This window comes from Cyprinus carpio, chromosome A13, assembly GCF_018340385.1.
Source record: "Cyprinus carpio isolate SPL01 chromosome A13, ASM1834038v1, whole genome shotgun sequence".
In the NCBI taxonomy this organism is placed as follows: Eukaryota; Metazoa; Chordata; class Actinopteri; order Cypriniformes; family Cyprinidae; genus Cyprinus; species Cyprinus carpio.
Window position 1 is genome coordinate 10,832,745 of NC_056584.1, and position 23,963 is coordinate 10,856,707.

The 23,963-nt window shown below is 36.4% G+C and overlaps 2 protein-coding genes across 3 annotated transcripts; both read right to left on the reverse strand.

Annotated features, from left to right (window-relative positions):
* Positions 1–1,535: 1,535 nt before the first annotated feature.
* On the reverse strand, positions 1,536–23,646 carry LOC109100771 (phospholipid-transporting ATPase VD-like). 2 transcript variants are annotated; one of them, XM_042768752.1, is made up of 23 exons: positions 23,349–23,646; positions 20,128–20,467; positions 19,824–20,019; positions 15,401–15,601; positions 14,832–14,917; positions 14,630–14,736; positions 14,386–14,517; positions 14,169–14,281; positions 13,494–13,746; positions 12,701–12,915; positions 12,368–12,544; positions 9,238–9,864; positions 7,187–7,288; positions 6,940–7,066; positions 6,234–6,418; positions 5,448–5,715; positions 5,277–5,353; positions 4,713–4,838; positions 4,422–4,622; positions 4,230–4,310; positions 4,023–4,127; positions 3,102–3,289; positions 1,536–2,710 (listed from the first exon to the last, which is right to left on the reverse strand). In XM_042768752.1, the coding sequence occupies exons 2-23, from the start codon at positions 20,415–20,417 to the stop codon at positions 2,545–2,547; spliced, it is 4,023 nt and encodes a 1,340-aa protein (XP_042624686.1). In that variant the 5' UTR covers positions 20,418–20,467; positions 23,349–23,646; the 3' UTR covers positions 1,536–2,544. The 2 variants fall into 2 exon arrangements, with proteins under 2 accessions (XP_042624686.1, XP_042624687.1); XM_042768753.1 differs by lacking the exons at positions 19,824–20,019; positions 20,128–20,467; positions 23,349–23,646 and having other exon boundaries at positions 14,832–14,920; positions 15,401–15,453.
* LOC122147202 (phospholipid-transporting ATPase VA-like) lies at positions 16,724–18,733 on the reverse strand. The gene has a single exon (XM_042768754.1). It carries the CDS (start codon positions 17,746–17,748, stop codon positions 17,269–17,271), a length of 480 nt encoding a protein of 159 aa, XP_042624688.1. The 5' UTR covers positions 17,749–18,733; the 3' UTR covers positions 16,724–17,268.
* Positions 23,647–23,963: the final 317 nt, after the last annotated feature.

The window sequence follows — 23,963 nt, forward strand, 5'->3', positions numbered from 1 at the left end:
GCGGGAACGGGATTAAGAAACTAGTCCCGCGCACGGCTCTAATACGAAAAAACACACACAATGAATGACAACTGTAGAAAGCATGTCTCATATTAATGAGATAATAATAGTAATGTAGGTTATTTTTTTCCACCACTACTTGGTTAGAAAAAAATAGGTAGGTACTGAAAACGCTACACTATTTGTAAAGTAGCATTGGTAGGAGTCTATAGTAGGCCTATAGCTAACACTTTTATTCAAGTGCAGTGCTGCCATCCTGCTGCCAAATGACCCTGTAAGAGCCTATCTGTCCTTTCTATGTTCTAATGCAAAAGTGTCATGTCCATTCAGACAATTTTTGAGCCAAGTGTGCAACTTCTAAACAATGATTTCTAGCTTTGAAAAATTCTTTAAAAGCTGTAAGTAAAAAAGTTGATTGTCTAAAACATGGTGACAGATCATGCATAGACCATATGCAATGACTTCTTGACCTCTTCAAGCCTTTCAGGAATAAAAACAGACTCTGAGAACAATCAGACCTTTAGTCTATAAAAAAATAAATAAAAACTTCCTCTCACTTTCTTGCCCTTCAGTGGAATTAGCTGTGGTTAGAAATATGATGAGATAGAGGAAATTATCAGTTTAGAACACAATTTAATCATTCAGGTAAATTATTAAGTACTGCAATTTTAGTTTGAAGGATAGCATCCTCAGATTCCTCAGAGAGGGTGTCAAACTAGATGTTTGAAAAAAACACTACTAGAGAAAATCATTTGTGTAACTGGGTATCTGAATCAAAACTGTTATATGTTACCTTTCTTGTGTGTGGACTTTTAAGTTTCTTCCTGTCTGGTGTGCCATATTTTAGTCAGTTTGTAATTTTTTTCTGTTAGGTGTGGATGTACTCAGTTCCATCCCTTGTGGGTTTCATATTCTTATTTTATTATTAAAAGCTACTGTACTATCTGCATTTGGATCCAACGCCCCTTGGTTTTGAGAACAGCTCTTCTGAAAACCATAGGTGTATGACAACTTTCTATCATGCAGAGATGTGAGCCCTTGTTTACTGTATTATATAATATTTTATGTATTATATAATATTATATCTTACATATAAATGAACTGTGCCAAATTATTACACATCTACACATCATGTCTCTTCGATTACATACCAACGGATGTTAAAATACTTAATCAATGCCATCTTGTGACAATGGATGAGTTTATCTTAAATTTTACATTTAAGTCTCCAGGTAGAGCAACTGAGAAACATGTGGAGCAAGATGTAAGAGAACTTAAAATAAAGCAAACATGTCTTTCACGATCTGCTACTGAGTGTACATTATCACTTATTGTTATGCCAGTTATACAGCTACAGTGGTTTATAAAGACTTTTAATTGAGCCTGAACTTCTTTCCTCTGTTGTTTATATTTAAGGCCTACTGCCCAAAATAGGATTTTAAAGCTAAATCTTATCTCTCAGTCAAAACAAGTGATTAACAAAAACACATAGGCTAGGGTACCTGTTTGTGTATATGATCATATTCAAGCAGTAGTCAAGTTTTTTTTGTGTGTGTTTTATTGAAAATTTTACAAATACTACAAATGGCTCAAATAATGTAAAATGATAAATAATGTTTTCCAGTCAATGACTGGAAATCATCTTAGATAATCATTCTGGATTATCTATTCACATTTCTAAAAGTCAAGCATTCTCTTTTGCAATAAAAATAAATTGCAGTTAAGTATAAAAAGCAATCTAGCATTTATCACAAAATACTGAACTTGTCCATTTGTAATGCATGCAGTCGGCATGTTCACATTCAAATTGAAAACACAAATGGACATCAAGGACCTTGGGTCACAAATACATTAGCTCCTATTTATGTTCACCTCATTTTATTCTTAAACAGGGAAAGTTCACTCTCATGGTATTACAGTTCCCCATGATCAGATATCAAACAGACAGTCATGCTTCTCCTGATTATTAAGAGATAACTCATATAACTCAAGATAAATCATTTCTTTTGATCAGTCCTATAGTCTCAACCAGAGAGATCGTCATTTGCATTTTGATAGAATATAACATCTGAAACATGACTGTGGGAATTTTTGAGTTTATGCATATGTTAGTGTTAAGGGAAGTGTGCACGCTTCTTGCATAATGCTGGAGTGCATTTGTAATTAAAAATGTCACAGGCACAGCCTTGTGGCATGTAAACAATTCTCTGAATATCTTTTGTCTATAGAAGCCAGTCTCCAAGTCTATTCGGAGATAACTGGATTGGAATGAGTTTGCTATGCAGTTCATCTGTAAGCTCCATGCCCAAAGGTTCACGGAGCCCAGGTACAGTACATCACTGCGAAAACACTTATTGGGCAGAGAAAAGCCAGATCTGGCTTCTGACTGGTCAGAGTATCTGCCAATCATTGAAGTGCAAAGATTTGCAGTCACTATTTGAACTAATGACCATGTTTATATGATCAAAGTTAACTCTCTTATTGGTCATGAAAGAACAGTGCCTGCTTCAGCGATACAATCTGTTAAATGGGGCATGTCAGCATTCACACTGAAGTTCTGAGGGACGTGTCTGGAGGACAGTCTTTGGCTTTGTTCTCCTTCCACTGCCGTAAACTCATGGAATAGTCTTGTGCTGAGAGTCTCTCCATTTTCTGTGCTCTCACCAGGTCAGATGGACAGATAGTGTTACAAAAGGCACGAACCAGGATCCTGTGACACAGAAAGAGCTAAGAGTTAATTACACTGTACCATTATGAACTGCCTTTAAGAAAAGATAAAACCATGAGTGACTGATTCCAATAAAGTTTGGCCAGTCTTTTTTACCAGCCATAGTGGTAATGCCCACGGGCATCTATTTTCTATGCAGGTAAAAGGCATACAAGAACAGATCCTATCTACTTGAATTGGGAACAGCTGAAAACTAGTTTGTCAAGATTGCATTTCAATAACAGTTCTCAAATAATGGTGTAATTAATGTTGCTTCTTTAGCTTAAATTACACTATAAAATTTTGTGCATGCAGGTTCCTGCCTTCACTGTGAAGGATATATGCAGCATTGCTGGTATGTAAATGAGCTGATTCAGATATGTGTGTGTAATACCTAGGTAGCAGGGCCAGGACTGTGGTAAATCCACATATTAAATAGTAGAGCGGCTCAGACATCACTTTTGTCTCAATGCCATAGGGATTTGTGGGAGAATTGCATGTCACACACATAATGCTCAACAACAGGACAAAAGCATAATAGAACAAGGCACTGAAGAGCAGCAGTGCAGCATGTATCCATGTCTGGAAGAGAAAAAAAAATCACACAAGACCAGCATTAGCAGAAGATAAATAATATGTCACCCATAAATGAAGACATTAAATATCCTGGTATGGTATGCACATTTTGTGACAAGAATTACTCAATACTGTGTTGTTACTGTGGTGTTTTCTGCAAGATGAAATTTGTCTGTCTGCACTAAATGATGATGAATGATGACATCATGTATACAGCCAATCAAATTAATATTTAATCTTAACTGTTAAATTTTGCGAAGCTGTATCTTGGGCCACTAGGATTTTACCGTGGGTGGGGCAAATTAACATATTAAACTGTTGGAAAGGTAATTTAAAAAAACTAAAAACAAAACAGGAATAACATTTTACATTTTTAAATTTCATTTTTAAATATATTAAAATAGAAAGCCCTTCTTTTAAATTGTTATTTGTCACAAAATTATTGTTTTTATTGTCATTTTGATTAAATAAATTTAGCATTGGTGAGCATAACAGACGTCTTCCAAAAACATTAAGAAAACTCAATTATTAGTGTTTAAAGGGATAATTTACCCCCTGAGGGTAAGTAAATAATGGGCTAATTTTCATTTTTGTGAACTATCCCTTTAAGAGATTTCATTGTCACACTTGGTGTGGACTTGGTGTTACATTTGGCACGGAATGCTATAACTATTCTAAAGATTTATTTTACATATTACACAGCATTATAGATGAGAAAGAACAACTGTGATTGGCTCACCACTGTGCGACTCTCTATGAGCTGATGCAGGAGGATGATGAGGAGAGCGGAGCCGTTGATTGGAGAGCCAAAGAAGAATACCCCAATATCAGACCCTGCATATGCCCATAGCATAAAAACAACAATACAAATTGTTAAATGTGAGCACTACTCTGAAAATTAAACATTATGATACTCAGAAAAGTGGAGAACTTTAGAATGACTTACAAAGTATGGTATGAAGAAACACACTAGGCTTTGGTAAAAAGCATCGAGAATGTTCAGCCAGAACGTTGACGGAAGATAGGCCTGGAAATCAAGCATCACATAACTACACATAAGCCAACACTATATTCATACCGTGTACAAGACAAGACTGCAAACAACACAATAGAATGGCGAGTGAGACAGGATGACCACCTCCGAGTTTTGTCCATACTTGTAGAGATCAGGCACTTCTAGGAGCATCTCGCCAGACACATCTTTGTCCAGCACGCCGTATATGATTGGAGGGACGGAGGTGAAAAGCAGGTTGAAGAAGATTAAAACCCACGAGTTGGTCATTGTGTTGCCTGAAAATCCACAGAAAAACTGGTACCAGAACAAAAGGTTCACGTACATCTACATGAAAAGAGAAAAGAAGAGGAACAAGTCAGGACCACACTGATTCATAAGATAACGAGGAACTGTGTAAATGTGTGTATTACTCACCACATTCTTGTAGAAGAAATAGAGGATCATGTTAGCCAAACGAGCGTAACACCAATGACCATGAACCAAAATGAGCTTTCTCAGGAACTTAAATCTAGAGATAGCAAAGTCACTGGACATCACCGCCTATATATGGAAAAGAGATCTGTTTTATCAGATGAACTACAAGGTTTTAATTAACTAAAAGGAGAAATTGATATATACACACACACACACACAATCAGTAAAAACTGGGACTGTAAACACATATTATTTTACACAGTTGTTCTTTCTCATTAATTCTATATTAATCTATAAAAATAAATGATCCTATAATATATTTTCAGCGTGGTTATTTATCTTTTCTCCAAGTATGCATGAGATGAAAGGAACAAGACAGAGATGAAAGAAAGAGTTCGATAATAATAAGAAATATTAGTGACACTTAAGACTAGAGTAATGATGCAGAAAATTCAGGAATTCGGGAATGTTGTCAATCCAGTTTAATCCACCCTCATTAATTGGAAGGTAGTGAATTCTTAATTGCTGAAAGTTGCCCAACCCTGGTTTCTGCTTGTACTATACCTGCATGCCCTCCTGGCCTGAAATGCCAATGCCAACATCTGCCATTTGAATCATACTGACATCATTGGCTCCATCACCTGAACATAAGCATCCCACATTTCAGTTCAAACAACATTCTACACCGATATTCAACCGTACACCTTCATCAGACCTTTCACCATCCTTACTCACCTATAGCCAGGGTCATGACCTTCAGCTTGTCTCTGACGAGCTGCACTACTTGGCTCTTCTGCAGAGGGGTGGATCTGCAGCATATGACTGAGCGACAGCAGCATGTGAGGTCCAGGAATGACCCCTGTAGCTCCTTCTGCAGAGCGTAGTCCAGCGTACGGCCGTCAATGACCAACACACTGTCAGAACTATCATCTTCAGGTGTGCCTTCCTTTGTGACCTGTCTGATCTCATGCTGTAACTCCTGAAGTCGAGCCTCACATGTTTCCTGAGGGACAAACCACACACACACACACACACACACACACACAGAAAAATAATTCAGATTCCAGTTATATATAAATTGCAACATAAAAGACTGAAACTTAAAAGACTGAATATTAAATTGACAAAATAAATTATATTTAAATATTTGATAAATATATAATTTGCACAACTGTACAACTGCTACCTCCCCATTAGTTTGGGATTAAGACAATAAATGTGAATATAAACCAGAACAGTGTGATATATATATTTTTATTAATTATATTACATATTATATAATATTCCATCATATGTAGAATATGTAAATGTCACAATGATATGGAAAATGTTTGCTTGAACATAAGCATCACCGCACAAATTATTTAGAGCATGTGCACTATTCTCCTTCTTTGGTTTTTCGTTTTGTTTACTGGGGTCAACAACTGCATTGAATGGCCAGAGCTACAGTATCAAGGTGTTTACTGTCATTTTGTTATAATCCATGGATAAAAAGTTCTTTCTTCCACCACCTCTACTCACCTTGCTGTCACAATTGGCCATCAGTATGTGGTCTGTAGGTCTGATGAGTTTGCAAGCAAAAGCAATATTAATAGCTGTCTCTTGTTTGTCCCCTGTGAGGACCCAAACTTTAATCCCAGCTTCCTGCAGAGCCTCAATGGTCTCAGGCACTTCCTCCTGCAGGCGGTCTACTATACCCGACGCCCCTGGAAGCCAAGACACAATTAGGCTAGGACAACCAGCACACAATGTAGTTTTAAGGCAATTTAATTTTTGTCTTCACTGTCTTAAGTCCATTTCACACAGCGTGTTGATCTCACAAAATTGCCACAGTGCTTTCTGTTTGAACAAATGCAAACATGTTCCGGGATTGATCCTGTGAATGATCCCGGTATGGGGACATAGTAACATTGCTGGGATCAGTCCCGGAACAAGCTCTATGTGAACAAAAGCCAGGACCAATGCCATAAAGAGTGTGTCCTTGTGATGATACACAATACCATGTGACTGTTTTACCGGGTGTTTTAAAGGCAGATCAATGTTCATGATTAAAAAAATATGCATTACAAGTCATATCCTAATGTCATGTGTCTTTACGGGATCTTTACGGAATGTCTGTGATTGCACGCACAGATTCCGGAAAATCACTGGCAGTGTGAATGAATCAAAATCACATTCTCTGTGTATTTTCCAGAATCTCTGTGTGAAAGAGGCTTTAGTATCTCACCCAATAATGTGAGATTAGTTTCCAGTCTCTCGGCAGATTCAAGCAGAAGCTCTTCTCTGTTTTCAATGCTGGTTTCTGCATACTCATGTCTCTTCAACCAGGCTTTGTATTCCTGCTCTTCCAATACCTGTCAATATGCCAACAATTTCTTTCAAGACTAAACCTCTATGCAGAGGCATTTCAGTGCTGTATGCAAACAGAAGATATTAAAAGTTACAAATAAGCGAAGTGAGAAATAAAGGCTTACTTTTTTAGCAACACAGAGAGTGCGCAGTCCCTCTCTTGCATACTGGTCCAGGTGTCTCTGCGTCCGTTCCATGATCTCCCTAGAGAAACCATCTTCAGCTGCACCCCACATGCACACACAGTCAAAACAAATACATGAGTTTATAGAGTTCAACACTGCTGGGGCAATAACACATCTACATTTATAACAAGAGGGGTTGCACAATGAAATACTTAATTGCCTAAAGCTATGGATAAGAGGTAATAATGTTGTAAATAATGTTCAGCTTCTTGCACAGACTGATTGTTTTGCTTCATAGGAGCCACAGGTGCTAATTTGGTGTTTTCTGTATCCGTTTTCCCTGTATTTGACTGGCAAAGTGATGGCATTGAATTGCATATTATGAATCACAAGGGAGTTTAATGCTCATGTTACCCTGCATCTCCGATGGCCTCAGAGTAAATTAACAGCAAATTTTCATTTTTCCTATTTCTTTACTTGTTTTAATTTTTAATGTTTTTTTTGATTGATTTGAATAAAATTTGTATTGTGGAATGCTGTGTTATGTCTGTAATCTACTACACATACTTCAAACACATGAGTGGATCTTTTCTCAGTGTTTTCACACTTGGTTCTTTTCCGAGGTCTCAAGGCACAGTCAGATTGTAGACACTTTGATGAAATTTCATAGGCAAAGAATTCCCAATTGCACAGATTCCTGTTGAGATGACTTTCAGCATACAAAGGTAAATGTGACCACACCCTTTTAGAGTGGTTCGCTCTTTTGGACCAACAGAAAAAGGCCTTTTTTAAGCCTTTATATCTAAGCAGATGCAATATGAGAATATCTGCAATAGGGTAAAGAAAAATAAACTTGTAAACATTTAAATCACTTAATTTTGATACTTTTTTAAATAAAAAAAATAAGTCAATAAATAAAATAATAGACTTAAAGGGATAGTTCACCCAAAAATAAAAAATTTGTCATCATTTACTCACCCTCAGGTTGTTCCAAAACATGTATGAATTGTATGCAGCCAAACAGTTTCTGGTCCCCATTGACTTCTGAAGTATTTTTTCCATTCGTACTAGAAAGTCAGTGGGGACAAGCAACTGCTTGGTTACCCACATTCTTCAAAATTTCTTCTTTTACATTCTAAAAAAGAAAAAAACTCAAACAGGTTTGGAACAACCTGAGGTTGAGTAAATGACTACAGAATTTTCATTTGTGGCTGAACTATCCCTTTAAATTAATCTTAGAGTTTAAATTAATTGTAAAATTGTTACGTCATTCTGTTTCTGTAAGTAAATATATCTTGATTTAAGAATGTTTTACATATTTGTAGTGGGAAAAAAATACAGATTTTCTGTTCTCCAAAGATTGTAAAGTTTTTAAGCAAAAGTTTGTAAAGTTTTTAAGCAAATGTTCTCTGGTGCTCTGATTCTAGTGGCGCTCTTCAACTGCATTGTACGGCTCGGCTCAGTTTGCGTTTCCACTGCAGTTCAGTACCTCTTTAGAGTGGGCGGGATTATAGACATATCATTGTAGTTGCGGTGCCTCTACTGCTGCGACCTTCTGAAAAAACATCGTCCCATCAAGCTCTCGTCTGTACTTCCTCAACAGACCAAGAAACAGCCATTACACTTGTTGTTTAAAAAAGATGCACTCGTTTGAAACTGTTGGGTTCAATCCTCGCTGGCTGTGCTGATTTAATCTAGCGGGTCTAGTGCCTCGTGTCATGAGTCCAATGACGCAGGTAGTGATGATTCCCTCTGGCCAATCAGTGATCAGCAGGGTTTACACTTCACATTTTGGTAATGGTACAGCTCACTTGGAACCTCAGCCGAGGTGGTACTCAAAAAATACCAGGTACCAGGTACTGTACCCAGTGGAAAACCCCCCAAAAGCAAGCCGTGTCATGATGTGTCATACCATGCAGTGGAAAAGCGCCATAACAGTTGTGTTCATCAATAAAATGAGGTGGAAAGGTGACTTAACAGTTGTGTTCATCAATAAACTAAGCCCAAAAGCTGACTTTACAATATCTGAAGCATTTGCATTGTATTGCTGCTTCAGCCAGCTCCATAATGACATTATCAGCTCCTTTTGTGTAAACGACCACCTCTCCAGTGAGGGGATGACGCACCACCACAGACATCCTCTTGCGGGCAGAATGAAATGGCAATACGTGCAGCAGAGCGATAGACAGCGGCCCAGTGCCTGGAACAGCCACAAGGACTTGCTCTGGGGACCGGCCCAGCAGAGTATACCCATAGGCCTTCGCTGCTTGCACCAATGCCGCCTCATCCGGGCTCTCCGCTTCGTACAGCAACTCTTCTGCCTCATCTTCATCATCACTCTCTGACTCAGCAGAGTTATCTTTGGCCTTTTGTATGTCGTCCCTGTCCTCGCCCCACGCCCCACTGGACAGCGCTGGAGTGACGGGAGCGGGCGGGGTATCTGAAGGGGTGCCAGAGGGTATGGTGGGTGATTGTAGGGTCTTGATGGGTGTCTGTGGGCTGCTGTTAGGGAAGTAGGAAGCCGGACGACCCCGGGTGAAGAGTTTCTTGGTTAGGCTGGGAAGAGCGTCTGTGTTTCGATTAGGTGATGAGGGAAAGCGAGGCAGACTCAGCTTCTGAAACATGGCCTTCATCTCCTCTAGAGAGCGCAGGGGTGTGCGAACCATGGGCATCTGAACCTGATATTACAAATGAATATTATTCACAACTACACACATACTGTGAATGTCCACACTGAATGATTTTATTGAGTTTATTTAATATTTTGGCTAATTTGATTATGATTATATAAAAAAGATAGTAATTTCATGTTTCAAGATTAATTAATTTTGACAGCCAGGCAAAAAACTGACTGGCCCACTGGGAAAAGTCCCGGAGCTAAACCCAATGCTAAGACCAGTCTACTCCAGCCAGGTGACATCCGCAGGAGGTGTGCTATGAATGTTTTGTGAAATACACATTAAAAACTGGCACAGATTAAGGTAAGTCTTGAAATCAGATTGCTCAGCAAACTTAACTGAGATTCAAATAATGGAGAGATCCAATGTGAACCACCTGAATTCAACAAAGAACACAAATGACTCTCTGATTCAAACAAGTTTAAAGTCAGATGAAACAGCACTGACAAACGACAGAAACACTGTGCGCAACAACCCTTACGAAAAAGAAGTTTATTCTAGTGTGCTATTAGTATACTTCTTTTAAACTAAAAACAGGAAAGTATGCTTTTAGTTAACTTTTTACGTACTTCTCAGAAATGGGCTTTATGTACTCCTCAGAAATATACTGAATATGACATTTAAGTATACTTGACTTATACTTACAAAAAGTCTAAATATGCTGTATTTGAGCTATACTTGTGCTCCTAGAATCCGTGTTTTCTTTATATACGGTACACATCTTCTGCACAGAATCCCCCCCCCCCCCAAAAAAACAAGTGAAGAAGAAAAAAAGACACAACAGATACTAACCTGTTTTTATACAGTCTATGATACTAAAACATGTAATCTAACACGATCATCTGACATGAAACAGCATCAAAACGGTAACGTTATGGAATAAAATGTCGACTGATGAAGAGGTAATCATTACAGACAAGCTTTGAGGTGTTGATCGACTCCATCTACGTTTTGATTATCATTCTGAATCCAATTCATAGTCTTTTTTCAGCTTTTAGTTTAAAATGTAATTTCTTTATTTTTTTATGAAACTTACCCACATTAAAGTGTTTAAAAAAAGAATGCATGAAGCTAGAATAAAATGTTTTGTTCTTTCTCTGGATGTTTTGTATGTTCAGATATTCTTATAACAAAATATATACAAATTAATACCTAAATAGGGACATAGTAGTATATTAAAGTATGATGCAAAGTTCATTTAAAGAAAACTTATGAGTATACTTGCAGTATAAAACTACTAAACTAGTAGTTTACTAGTATAACAAAGTTATACTTCAAAGTGTACAAAATATTTAATTAATAAACATTTAATATTTAATTAATAAACTATCAGTATACCTATAAGTTCACTTTTAGTATAATTGCAGTAAAAAATACAAACATAGTGTTAAACTAGTTGTGTACTCAAAGTTTGCTATTGTTATACTTAAAGTATACTTAAAAGTATACTTTTATATACTATAAAAGTGGGCCAATTTAGTCCCAAGAATTATTGAAACAGTACACTTACAAGTATACTACTAGAACACTGATATTTGTATACTTGCTACATAAAGTATACTTAAAAATATACTTGAACTTTATTTAGGTATACTTAATCAAATAAACTTGAAGTATACTATTTTTTAGTAAGGGATTGTTGAACTTTACTTAAGTATACTTAATAAAATAAACTTGAAGTATACTATTTTTTAGTAAGGGATGTTAATATTCACAGGTATTGTGGCAGAGATGTGGGATATACATACAGTATGAAACTTTATTATGTTATTAATGTAGGCATGTATTAAAGGTGTAAAGGAATATAATTGCAGTATTTTTTGTGATTAAGCTATAGTGTTTGTGCATTTATACTAAATGTATTTAGAGTACTGTTTTTCATACAAATACCTAGAAGACATATACAGTAGTTACAGTTTTACCATGATATTTATTTAGGCGCTGCATGTGTGGTTTTAACTGTGGTTATCATGATCAAAATGTATGCTACTATGGAAGACCAATGGTTAATTTTAATAAAACTCAAACAGTTCAATAATTAAATTTCACCATATAAAAATGAAGCTGTTACAGTTTTCACAGATGTTACTGTTTTTGTTAATCAACATAAATTTACACCTGCACCCAAAGTCAAGCAACTAATACTGTCAACTCAAGCTAAATGTGCATTTCTAAGAGACAAAAAAAGAGAAAAGAACAGTAATATTATTAATATTACGGCCTGTTCTGACAATATGACAATATATGATGCCGCGTGAACGCGTATCACAGCATGCAGCACCAGAGCGTTAAGGGGGATGAATTTAAAGATAGTTAAAAGCCCAGAAGCCTGTAAAAACACCATTTAAAGCACCACTACTAAAATACCTGGCAAACAGAAAGCTTTAAATCATTTTGAGTTGTTCAAACTACAAAACAGCACACTACAGTGAACAATATTCTATGTTGGATGGGGTGAATGATAGCATGAGTTTGAGACTCAGTTGAGAGATTTGGATCTTACCACATGTCTTGGCTGAGTGGGTGAGGAAACTACTACAGTGTTGCAGACAGTGAGGGCGAGAAAGAAGTCCAGTATGTGAGAGATTTCAGCAGCTTCCTGTCGGAAAGGCGAACGCATGGGTGAAGACAGGGTGTTCAGCTTCGCCTGAAGCTGAGGGTCTGGAACAACAGCACACTCCTAAAGAAAAAAAATGACAATTACATACACAACTTCATATAAGTGACAATAAATACAAAAAATTAGTAGACGACTAAAACAGGGAATAAAGTAATAAAGACATGGAAAAGTACACATGAACAGTAAATGTTGAAGATAAGTCTGTTCTTTTCTCACCATGGTGCTGCTGAAGGCTCCAGGTGTGTGTCTGCGGAGTGTGTCGTGGACTGAGTGTGTGTCAGACTCTGCAGTGAGGGTATTGAGGGACACTGAACTCCGGTTGCAGCTGAGGGATTTACAGCTCAGAGACTTCCCGCTAGTGCGTGACCTCAGGGTGAGAGAGTGATCGGCATCGCCACAGCCCTGCTCCTCATACCGTTCCAGAGAAATTCCTGAAGAGTAACAAGCAAACATTATCATAAGCATGAGACCAGCAAACATTAAATCATTATGATTAGAACACTTTCAAAATCTTAAACAGCACAAGTTATTTAGAGGGAAAACGTAAAAAAAAAAAAAAATAGTAAGCTGAACAAAATAAAATAATTTTACTCCAAAAACTGAAACATTTTGTGTATGTATGTATGTATATATGCATATATATATATATATATATATATATATATATATATATATATATATATATATATATATATATATATATATTATATATATTTTTTCGATTTATGGCTGTACATATAATCACTACTTATCCCATGATTTATTTCCAATTTTCAGACAGCTGAATTTATGAATAACTTAAGTTAGCATGTTTGACAGCCTTAAAAAATATACTGTAAAATCTTTTTAGACTATAAATCAACAGTATTCTTAACCAATATTGAAATCAAAAGTAAGCCAATCAATCAATTGAACATTTTAATTGAAAAGTTTCATCTTTTATTCTTATACACGGCACACCCTCAGAATCAGTCAGTATATTTTGAAGGCTGTTATGAAGTAGACGGACCGTTCTCATGGTGAGGGTACTCAGTTCCCGCAACAGTGCAGCGGCGGAACAGCATGCGGTTCTCTGTGAGGGTTCCCGTCTTGTCAGAGAACAGGTACTGGATCTGTCCAAGATCTTCTGTGATGTTCAATGCTCTGCACTGCACTCCTGTGTCTAGTACGGGGTTATACAGATCTAAATCATTCTGAATAAAATACACCTGTCCCAGCTTCACAATCTCTATCGACACATAGAGGGAAATGGGAATCAGCACCTGCACCAGAGGGAAACAGAGGAAGAGGAGGCCTGCAATGTCAGATATTCTAGGAATATACTTTAGCAAGCATAAAAGTGATTATCTGTTTAACCGATTTAACTCTATTATTCTTGACATGGTAAAGCATCATGTGACACTGAAGACTGAAGTAATGCCTGCGGCAAATTAAGCTTGGCCATCACAGAAATAAAATACACCTTAATATATATTCAAATACAAAATAGTTTCAAATTGTAAAAATGCTTCACAATATTAATGTTTCTTTTCTGTATTTTTAATTAAACATCCTTGGTGAGCAAAAGAGACCTCTATCTATAAATAAACCTCTAAAATATTAAAAAATTTCACCAGTAGTTTACTTGAATATCAAATGCATGTGTTTGTGTAGATATCAAATGTTTCTGCCCACTATCACTCACCTGCAGAACAATGATCATAGTCCAGAACATGTAAAAGGCAGCGAGCGCAGGGTGTGTGTCATCAGGGATCATGAAGATGGGATTATGTAGTTCACTCAACCAAAAACCATGACCTGTAAATCACACACACATTTTCAATAAACCCACATAAATAACATTAACCTAGTGTTAAAAGTTTAAATCCTGTCCCAAGTGTGTCAGTGACCATAATACTGACCTACAGCAGCAACAAGGCACATGAGCAGCAGTAAAACGACACACCAGAGGACGTCCATGTTGAGTCTGCACTCCAGTTTACTTCGTTTGTAGCGCGGCCCACTGTTATTCTGCATTGCTTTTGTCTCATGACCTGAAAACACACACATACAAGCTCTTTTATTGCTCAGTCGAGCTCTTTATAATGATACAATGAGCTTATCCTATCTGAAGTTGATCACTGAGTGCAAAGATGTGAAAGTGACCTGCATAGACCACAATGCCAATCACAGTCTCTGTGTTCCTCACAGTGCAGCTCCTCAGGAGCAGGTTTTCACTGTGGAGTCCAACCCGCACTTTACCAGGATGCTCCCTGTGTAAAAAAAAAAAAACTAGTCACTATTATTTTCATTAAAAAAAAGTCTCCAGCCTTGTTCATTTACAGAAGGATTTGACTGCTTTACTCACATGAAACCTCTGAACCGTCTCAAGTCATTGTTGGGATTTTCACACTCAATGCGACTGCTGTAGTTTTCTGGAACAAATTCAGATCCCTAAAGGAAGATCACATCACATTTTTAAACTTTTTCATTAAGATTTCATGAAAATTCATTTTACAAAGTAAAGAAATTCAGCATTTCATCAGACATTTTTCTTCATAATGAAGGATGGTCACACCCTACATAATGCCTCACAAGAATATTTATTTTAATTCAGAAATTCAAAATAAAAAATGAAATGCCACCACCAACTCCTAGTAAATCATAAAAGCAGGTGCGTATTTAAAAAGAAAATCAAACAGTCCAATAAAAATAAATGAATTCCGCACACTGCTATAGCTTGTAAATCATAACTTGTAAATTTTGGACCTTCATCAGGCATTGTTCAGAATTCAAAAATTCAGAAACACAGAATCATAGATGACAGATTTTAATAGATTTTAATACAAAAAAACTCTGACCTTTTTTAGCAAAACTTCTTTCATATTTTATTTCACCTATTTTGAAGATGATGAAATGGATAGACTGGCCACACACCTGTGGCAGGTCACGGACCACCTGCCTTTGCTTGAGGTTGGTTTCTCCATCCAGGTTGGCCGTCTCGATATGACACACTCCGTTAGGATCAGATGAGTGCAGCAGCACCATGTCAGCAGGAATGATCTCATTACAGCAGAGACGAATCAGATCACCGACACATACATCTGCCCAGCGCCGCTCCACATACCGCTTCTGCTTTCAACACAAACACACACACACACTCTTTATTTGGATTCACTATTAATATTGGATGAACAACAGAATTCAAATATCGATTTCATTGTCAATATTTGAGACAATAAATAAGAAAATCACATAAGCAAGTCTCTGTAAAAAAAATTCAATTGAAAAAAGGCACTTTCTAGAAACTGACACATAACACAGACCAGTACTTCATTAATTGTTTAACTTTTCTAAATGGCCATTTTCAAAATAACATTTAAAAAAAATCACAACAATTTGGTATCAAAATAAGTTTCATGCATGGTTGTATAAAACGTATTAGTTAAAACAGCCCTCACGGTATCGATGGCACTGAAAACCAGTCTTGCACGTGGTTTAACTGAATATTTGCAGAACCATTGTGAAACAAAGCACTTAATATATACATGAAGCGCCATCCCATTTGATAAAAACATAAAGGTATATGCATTTCCAATGATGCTTTGTTTCTGTGCATTGATGTGCAATATGATTTAAGCACAACACACACACACACAATTCAAACATTACTGCTAGTGCCTACTGAACTAAACACACCAGCTTCAGTGCCATAGTAATCAAGCAAACGCTGAGCGTCATTGTCACCCACAGCAACAGCTCCATAACAGGAAAACTAATATGACCCCCTGTGGCAAGACAATCACAAGGGAGCCTTTTTAATCTGAGCAGCATTAACAGCTTATCTAGAGCCAAATGTTGGATAATTCAACGTTTTGGCACAATATTTTTCAGGCCATTAGTGCAAGAAGGCAAAATATAAATAGTGTTTTCATACCTGCCATTTACAGACTGTTGACTTTACACTGTATATAATAGCAACATGCTACAGATACACCCTTATCCCTTTAAAAATACATTCTCAATTCAACAATAGCATTGGAGCATTCGATTTTTGCTTTGACCCTTTTAAGGTCATAGTGTGATTCTGAGAAATCACACTATACAGTCTTTTCATGGGAAGTACAAAATATGAATCAAATAATTTATCTGTGAAAATATGCCATTGTTTTCACACACACACACACACACACACACACACACACACAATAATAATTTATCCGTGAAAATATGCCATTGTTTTCACACACACACACACAACCTCTGATCAAGAGATATTCACTCAATTATAAAGGACAAACCGTTCGATAACAGCTATACATCATGCTAACCACTGACTAACAGCTACGCTAATAAAAAATGACGCACACGGGTTACAGCACAGGATACAGATTAGAAATAGACATACGAGCCCACCAACTATGGTTTAGCAGTTTTAACAACACAAATTTAAAGAAACAGTGGAACTCTGACACTTTACCATGCAAATCCAAATGACTGTATTTGGAAAAATCAATGTTTATTGGATTTGGCACATCCCATGAAGTTATGAAGCCACACATCTGACTGTTTAAGGAACAAGCCGGTGTTGGGATCAAGAAACTGTCAAAAGTGAAATATCTGGGGCAAGACACCTCAAAGCTAGGTTAAATAATACTTTAACTATATATGCACTATACTATGATCCACAGAGCAGATATCAGCTGCAGTGCCACATGGTAAAAGTACAAAATGTCTTATGCAGCTGTAGACTGTGTGTGCTATACATATATTTTCAATTATGACATTCAGAAAGTTTCATGCGTTTACCTGTCAAAGACATCACATAAGAGGTTATTGACCTGTTGGTCAGACTTCCTCCGACGTTGGTCCTCCCAAAGGTCTTTAACAGCAGTTATGGACATCACAAAGACAATAGGAATGATCGAGATCTCCGGCTGGAATGCATTTACAATAGGCACAAAGTTCAATGCGCCCAAAAAGATGAAGTATACATTGGCAAAACGATGAAGTTGCTCAAAAAGATTCTTGGGGATGAATGATAGAAAGGTGTACTTGGTCGTCCGGACCTTATTCCTGCTGTAAGACTGTTTTAATTCCTTTATTTCTTCATCTTCAGTCCAACTTGGCATGACAACCTTTCTGTTTTTGGTCAGATCTTTTGTCATGCCACCTCCATGTTCTTGCTCCAACTGCTGAATCATGGCAGCTGGACTCTTCCGCTCTAGAGACACAGTCTGTAAGAATGGACCAGCCAATTTAGGCAGATTCTCTATCCCGAGCATGTCCAACAGGTCTCACCATCACTGGTCAAATTCATGTTTCTGATTCTGTCCAAGCCCAGATCAACACATGCAAGATCTGACACCTGAGAAACATTATGCTCTTCCAAACCTTTGTCTCAACAGTAATGTGTGTTGCTCAGAAACCTGTAATAATCTACAATATGCAGACCAGGCCGCTCCTTATCCAGGAAACACTCCCAGGCATCATAAACAAAGTAGACGTAGAGCTTTTTATGACTCAGAGGCAGTTTTTAGACAAGGAAAACTGAGGGCTGGTAAATAAGCGACCAGTTTGCAGTGTAATGTTTATCCCTGACAGGGAACACAAGTCATCTATCATCTAAGGAGCTCTGGACTTTTGAAGCCTAGATTGTTAATATTATTACTATAAAACGTAATATGGACTGCATACAATTACAAGCATTACTTTATCTAATTATTAATTGCATGTTGTAGATATGTGAGATATTTTTAGTGTTTTACAGTGGCTATAGTCAAACATAGATGAAGGGAAAGCAAGGTGTCCTCTGTCAGATGTCTTGTTGCAAGAAAAGACCACTGGCTATAGGGGTGGGAGGGGCTTAGCTGTGACATCACACACTTTCACAACTACATTTGAAATTTCACATCAAGACACTAGAGCTCTTTAAAATATCCCTCCAAGGTAATACTGAAGCACTGTTTAAGAAACAGACCCTTTATCAGCTAACGTCTTTACATATAAGTCGAAGGAACAGAGGAGAATCTTTCATTCTAATGGCTAAAGTCCTTGACAGCCTAGAAATAAATTTTGCACAATTTGGAAATTATGCAATGCTATTTCTTGGAAATGATCTCCTTATCTCAGAGGCACAGTGTTTGGTTTGTGAACCTGTGTCAACAGTCAATACTTTGTAATGATAATAACATTGGGGAGTTTCATGGTTGTGGTATAAAACAAAAGTGCTGGTGGCGGAGTCCAGTTGAGCACTGAATCAGCGTCTGAGCCATTTGAATACTTTGTAATGATAATAACAGTTCTGATTTTTGTTCTGAGATATTGGCTGTTTAGATTAGTGTTTGTTATTAATGATATGATATATTTAAATTTGTTCTTCATGATATGACCTCTTTAAAATGCCACTGTCACAAGATGAATAACAAATCAGAAGTCATCACATTTTATCCGAAACCAAAGGCACAAATTAAGCAAGCTGTCTCAAGCTGTAAACCTAACATACATATTTTGTCATGGTGAAAGTCTTTCCAAAGAGTGTTATTGTAAAGAAAGATTTAAATGTAAACTAAAACAGTTTTTTTAAAAAAACTTTAAAGTTTAAAAAAATTTAAGAAATTTTCATTAATTAAAATAAAGCTGAAATAAAATACATTTGTGAAAAACTTTACAAAATTACAAATTTTGCCTTGTTAACTAACTGAAATTAAATATGTTAAAATACTAAAAGTACTAAAGGTAAGACTAAAATTTTAAGATTTTTAAAATTTTGAATTGTTAGTTAAAGTGATAAAAGTACTAAAGGTAAGACTAAAATAAAATGATTCAAAGTATGAATAAATAATATTATAATGTATAAATAATACTGACATGACATTTATTCCAAACAGCTTCATCAAATGGATTTTGGTCAAAGTAACAAAATGAAAATGAATTGACAGATGGCTGAGTGGTCTCACAATGTTGTATATTTTGACCAATTATAAATCACTTTGTAATCATACAAATTTTCGCATAGCAGATTGCATGCCACTACTTTTATCCATCAGTTGAATAGTCATTTTTATTTGCAATGTGAAAAAGACAACAGACAGTGGTCTTGCAAATCAAAATCACTTGATTTAACAAACATTATGGATGATTTAGGCATTTTCCCTGAAACAGGTCATGATGCAATATGGGGAAAATACAGGGAAATAACCAAATAAAAGTTGCTATGTGTATTCCTCTAATCAGACAAGTAAGGAAGTTACAAAACTCACCCAAAACACCCACACAGAAACAGAAAAAGTGTCACATGGTTATGAAAGTCTTATCATCGACCACATCATACTAACAATCAGGGATGAACACATACTGACCCGCTGTAGACATGTGTCAGTGTGTTGTTTATTTTCTTGTCATAGCGGTAACGTCTGTAGTCCTCCATGGCATCTTTGAAGGCAATGACGGTGATCACCACGGCTAGAGGGATCATAGTAATCTCCTTCTGAAATGCTTCCACTACTGGGACCCAGTTCAGCAACACCAGAAACAGGAAGTACAGATTTGCCGCTCTGTTAGCAGAAACCAAATGTGTCAGGGACACACACACACAAAAAACTAAATCCATCAAATAATTTAGAAGATACATGATACATTCAGCTTAAAATATTTCATCTGACCTGTGAAACTGCTGGAACAGATTCATGGGTATGAAGCTGATGAGGGTGTACTTGGTGGTGCGGATGCTGTTGTCTTGAAAGCCCTTTGAGAAGCTGTGGTACTCCGCTTGGTGTGGACCACATCGTGACACCACCACTCTTCTCTTTCCACTGTGTCGCTGAAACAGAGGGTCCTGAGCATCCAGACTACTCTTAGGGGGAAGTGATGAAGGAGAAGAGTACCAGCCCCTCCTCCTGTCTGTGGAAATCAGCTGCAGACATCTGTGGCGAACCCAGTAGAGTCGCTCCATGAGGAGACAAAATGGTGAAGTCCCCGTGTACGCTACAAACAGTCCTCCTCCTGAACACACATAGACACATGTACACAAATAAAATGAATCTAAATCCATACAGTATATAACCTGGAACCTGCCATTTCTTCTATTTTTGAAAGTATGAAACCTGTTGAACAGGCTTAAATTGCAACAAAGCGAAAGGCAGAAGCTGTGCTTGTAACTAATAACATTTTCAAGTTAACCTCATACTTCCTTATAACAAGGGAAGAGGAAGAAGTGTTTTCAAATGAACCATTTTGTATTCCACATAGGCCAGAATACAAGAGGTTTTGTTCTGTGGCAGACATACTGCACAAGTGACAAGACCCGAAATGAGGAACGAAAAAAAATGTCATCCTAAAACAAGAAAACAAAAACGACTATATAAAAACACAGTGAGAAGATTACAGGTGACCATAAATATGTTTTATTTAACTGGTTTTGCAAATGAAATGTTAGAAACAAATACATGTAAATAAGCATTAGATGAACACTTTATCTAGATTAACTAACCTTGAACTAGTATATTCTATTCTCTACCCACATCAACTCTTTTGCTCTTTGCTGCCAAATCAAAATTATAATTAATATAATTTGTTATAATTAATAATTGTTCAACCCTGTAAAGACTGACATATTAAGTAAAAGTCAGAAAAAAAATATTTGAGATGGAACAATTTATTAAATCATTTATTATTAGGCAAATTATTTTTAGGCAAGTTTAAAAATAGTAACGATAACAACAATATTATTGAGGCCAAAACCTGAGCAAAAATATGCAATTTGGTGCAGTTCCTGTTATTTATAAGGCATACAAGTAAGATGAAATTCTGAATTCTTGTAAAGTAAAACAATGAGATCTTTATAACAGCATAGCAGATATGTACAAAAATATCAATTGTTGCTCTATATGCACAAATAAAATGTCTTAGTGAGATGATATTTAAATGCTTAGTTTTGTGCAGTTTTAATTGTGGTGGCAAAAATGCAATGCAACACAATGATGACTGCAAGATGTTCAAACAAATGTTTCTCAAAAGATTATATCATATTTTATAGGCTCATTCAAGATCCCCTGGTGCAGAGGGTGGTGACACGCTGGTCTTCCCACTCAGAAGCTATGCTACAGGCGGCTCTTGATGATGTAGACTGGGACATGTTTCGGGCAAGTTCATCTGACATCAGCTAGTTCACAGATGTAGCATTAAGTTTTGTAAACACGCTACCCGAGCAAGCAACTGAGCTGGTTTAGCATTAAGTTTTGTAAACAATACCTGAAAGCCATTCAGGGGCAAAGACGTTGCAAAGCAGGAGTTGTGCGCTTTCTGAGCGCCCAGGCTCTTCCATCTGCAGACATCTACCTCAACACTGCAAAAGCCTAAACTCAAACTGTCTTTTCACTCAGCTTCTTAAGCATTTCTGTAGCCTGAAGGCAAAAACATCAACAGGACTCCACTTAATAATCACTTAATAATCAGTAATATAGTCATTATTCTCTACCTCATATTGACAGTGTCACTGCACACAGCACTTTGTTTTTTATTTTTTTTATTAGTTTTTTTATTGCTGCTACATGACAACCATGTACAACCTGTTTGCACATTTGTCTCTTGTACATTCCTGTGTATCTTAATATTTAAGTCTACAGTATACTTTCATGCACATTTTATTTTTGTTTACTTTTATTTAATTCTTTCATACCTATATTTATGTATATTCTCCTCTGTGTTGTATTTTTTAATAATTGCACTGTCCATGGAGCGGACCTGACTTACACTTCACTGCTGGTTATATATTCTCTATATAACTGTGTCTGTGACGAATAAAAATCTTGAATCTTGAATCCTGAAAGTTGCTTTAGTCCAGTAAATGTTGTTAAAATTTATTCTAACGCTTAATTAATTAAAAATAAAATCATTAAAGATTTCACTGTAAAAAGACATGCACCTCAACCTTTTACATACAAAAAAGTATGAACTGTCATTCAGAGGGCAGAAGGCATGTCTTAAGTTGTGTAAAACAGGTTTTTTTTTCCAGCAAAGTTTTCATCATGCTGACCATTTAGAGGTCTTAGAAATGAATGCATTAAAATTTAAATGTAATACTGCAGGCAAAACACAGGCTCACAATCTATAACAAGATACTAATTACACATTCATTACTCATGAAATGAGTGCACGTTGCACGCAATTTAACATATTATAAGCTTTTCATGAAAATAAACAGATTTAAACTGATAAACAATGTTATTAACGTAAGTATATTACATGAATTAAAACAATTCATGAAACAGCAAAACATACAAATTCAATACAATTTATTCATATTAGTTTTGTCAAATATACATACATATATATATATATATATATATATATATATATATATATATATATATATATATATATATATATATATATATAGAATTAGAATTAGCTTTTACGACGTTTTCTTTATGTACTGCACTATACAATTTAACAATAGCTACCGGAGCTTAACGTACAGGTGTTGTTATATATATATAATTTATCTATGTGTCGTTGTAAATGCAGAGTGTTTGTGTTACAAAGAAAAATAAGTGTTATTTGTTCATCAGCACATCTTGTGCTGCCATGATGAGACGCGAAAAGATCTTAATGAAAGCATCTTGTTGCTCCAAATTTAGGTTTTAAAAAGAGACACAGATCCGGAAACACATTCACAGTCACATTTGAAGCGTGTACAATAGATGCGTGTGTGTGGCCCCGAGTGAATGCAGATCAAAAGGAGTGTAAAATCATTAAATGTTTATGTCGGCTTTATGGCCCAAGATAAACATGCACTTCTTAAAGGACCCAAACAAGACTGAGGCGTCAGGATGGGAAAGACAGCAGCCAACGCACATTTAAGATAACAAACCCGTAAACTTACCGTCGACTCATGAACTTGGCCACATTTCAGAGTAAGCTCCTGTAAAAATCGTGCATCAGCTTTTCAGTTATAATAGTTAAGGGTTATATACAGTGACCTGCACCGTTGAGCCCGTGTAGCGCCTGAGGATCGTGCGCGCTCACTGGTCATCATCATCATCCCCCACTGCGCCACACACACTAGTTTCTCTATGTGCCACACGTATTATCATGCTTTGGCAATCGAAACTAAACACAAACCTATTTATTTGAACGCAAAATGTATAAAACCGTAATTAACTACCAGTACTTTCAAAGGGTTTTGAGAAAAATGTATAATCTCTGGGTATTACATCTTGTACTAAGACTTAATTTAGACCTTTTGTTTTAAGAGCTGGAGAAAGTTTGTGAAACAAAACCTGTCTTTTTGAAAATGCTTTAGTTCAGTTGTGTAAAAATAAATATTTATTTAATTTAAATTAGGATCCAATTTCAAACGTATATCTATGAATCTATACAGTTAATGCGTTTACTGTTCATTTATATTAAGTTATAATTTTGAACTTTTAATTTGAAATGTTATGGACGAATACTTCCGGGTGTCGTTTTAAGTTGAGCGTAATGTGTAAATATGACA